At 45.9% G+C, this 2039-nt stretch overlaps 1 protein-coding gene across 1 annotated transcript in view; it reads right to left on the reverse strand.

Annotated features, from left to right (window-relative positions):
- Nucleotides 1-807, reverse strand: part of LOC130587300 (electroneutral sodium bicarbonate exchanger 1-like) — a gene marked incomplete at its 3' end in the record, with an annotated part of 17687 nt that extends 16880 nt beyond the window's left edge. Inside the window, 2 exon segments of the mRNA XM_057388277.1 lie at nt 160-295; nt 658-807. Coding sequence (XP_057244260.1) covers nt 160-295; nt 658-778 — 257 coding nt within the window.
- Nucleotides 808-2039: the final 1232 nt, after the last annotated feature.

Raw genomic sequence — 2039 nt, forward strand, 5'->3', positions numbered from 1 at the left:
ACCATCGAGTCCAATCCCAAAATCCCACACTTTCCCCGAAGATTTTGTCCCAAAATTCCCGGAGCTCCAGCAGCCCCGGGGCCGTGACCATTCAGGAAAAGGAAGACCCTTTTCCCCAAACCCCTCGGGTCACAGCGTCCCCAAACCTCGGGGATTTACCTGGCCGTCTCCTTCCACTCTGCGTCCTCCCCGTCCTTGACGCAGATCTCGTCCAGCTCCGTGAACAAATCGTGGGGGACGTGCTGCTCGTCCTCCTCCGTGCCCAGGATGAACTGGACCCGCTGGGATGGGGTGTCTGGGGACAGCGGGAGATTCCCCCACCCCGTTATCGGGTCTGGATCCGTCCGGTGGCGTCACACCGAGACCACTCCGGCCATAAATGCCGAACTGACCCCTCTCCCACGGCTCTGTCCTAGCTCTCCCAGGTGAAGGTGGAACCTCCATCCCCCCTTCCATGGGATTGGGCTTCTTCCCTTCCCCACAGCTCCAATTTTAACCCAGAATCCCCAAATCCATTACGGATTTAACTCCAAAACCGTTGAAAAGTTTGAGGAAAAGCCGTTGAGAGAAAAGTTGAGGAAAAGGGGAGCTTTGCTGAAAAAAACCCCACTTTTCCCTGAAAAACAGCCACAGGGTGGGAATTAGGGCTGTGGCCACCCCGGCGGGACTTACAGTGGTCGCCCTGCTCGGCGGGGACCGGCTCCTTCTCCCGCTCCCGTTTTCGGTGTTTCTGGCTGTGGGCGCGGTGGTGCCGGTGGCTCTGGCGCACCAGCGGCATCCGCACGCCCACGTACAGCGTCCGGTGGCCTGGGAAAGCAGGGAATGACCGGGGATTGACCATGGGGCCATCCCAGGAGGAAACCATGGAATTTTTTTTTTTTTTTTCTGCAGAATATCCCGCTTTTTACTGCAAAATATTCTCCCTTTTACTGCAAAACATTCTCCTTTTTCTGCAGAGTATTTGCCTTTTTGTTGCAGAATATTCTCCTTTTTACTGCAGAATATTCTTTCTTACATCAGAGTATTTTCCTTTTTACTGTAGAATATTTTTCTTTTTACTGCAAAACATTCTCCTTTTGCTGCAGAATGTTTTCCTTTTTACTGCAGAATATTCTCCTTTTTACTGCAGAATATTCTCTTTTTTACATCAGAGTATTTTCCTTTTTACTGCAGAACAATGTCCTTTTGCTGCAGAATATTTTCCTTTTTACTGTAGAATATTTTCCTTTTTATTGTAGAATATTTTCCTTTCATTGCAGAATATTTTCCTTTCACTGCAGAATATTTTCCTTTAATCAGAATATTTTCCTTTCACTTCAGAATATTTTCCTTTAATCAGAATATTTTCCTTTTTACTGCAGAATATTCTCCTTTTTTTACTATCCCATCCTTTTAGGAAGCTCCTCAGTGGGAAGGTTCCATGAGGATCATCGAAGCCCTGCACAGGACACCCCAAAAATCCCACACCAACCTCCCTGGATTTAAATTTTAGCAGATCCCTGGATATCCCAGATTTGTCCTTTTGTCCCGTTTTACACAAGTTTCACACCAAGGGATGGTTTGGGGTCACCCAAACGCGCCCTGAAACCACCAAAACCCTTCTCAAATTCCAGTTCGGGCTGGACAACACCACCACCACCCCTTGGATTTGCTCATTAAGACAATAACTATTATTTTGGAAACTTTCTGTGGTGCAAGATGATAAAAATGATCAAAGGAGTTTCATGATGATGAATTCCAGGAGGAAAACGGGAGGAAATCTGCACCACAACAAAAGGTTCTCCTGCCCTGATTTTCCCTCTGGGATTCCCTCTGGAGAATTCCAAATTCTCCAGCCTCATGGATATAATTCCCACCGGGGCCTCTGCGAGGGCTTTAAAAGCCATCACATTAAAAAACCAATCGATAATTCATTGATTAATCAAGAACCACCACATTAAAAAAATGAATCCATACTTTTTTGATTAATCAAGAACCATTGCATTTAAAAATGAATCAATAATTCATTGATTAAGCAAGAACCATCACATTTTAAAAAT

The sequence above is a fragment of the Malurus melanocephalus genome, unplaced genomic scaffold (genome assembly GCF_030028575.1).
Source record: "Malurus melanocephalus ecotype Western Australia unplaced genomic scaffold, MMel_1.1 scaffold_1732, whole genome shotgun sequence".
NCBI classification, from domain to species: Eukaryota; Metazoa; Chordata; class Aves; order Passeriformes; family Maluridae; genus Malurus; species Malurus melanocephalus.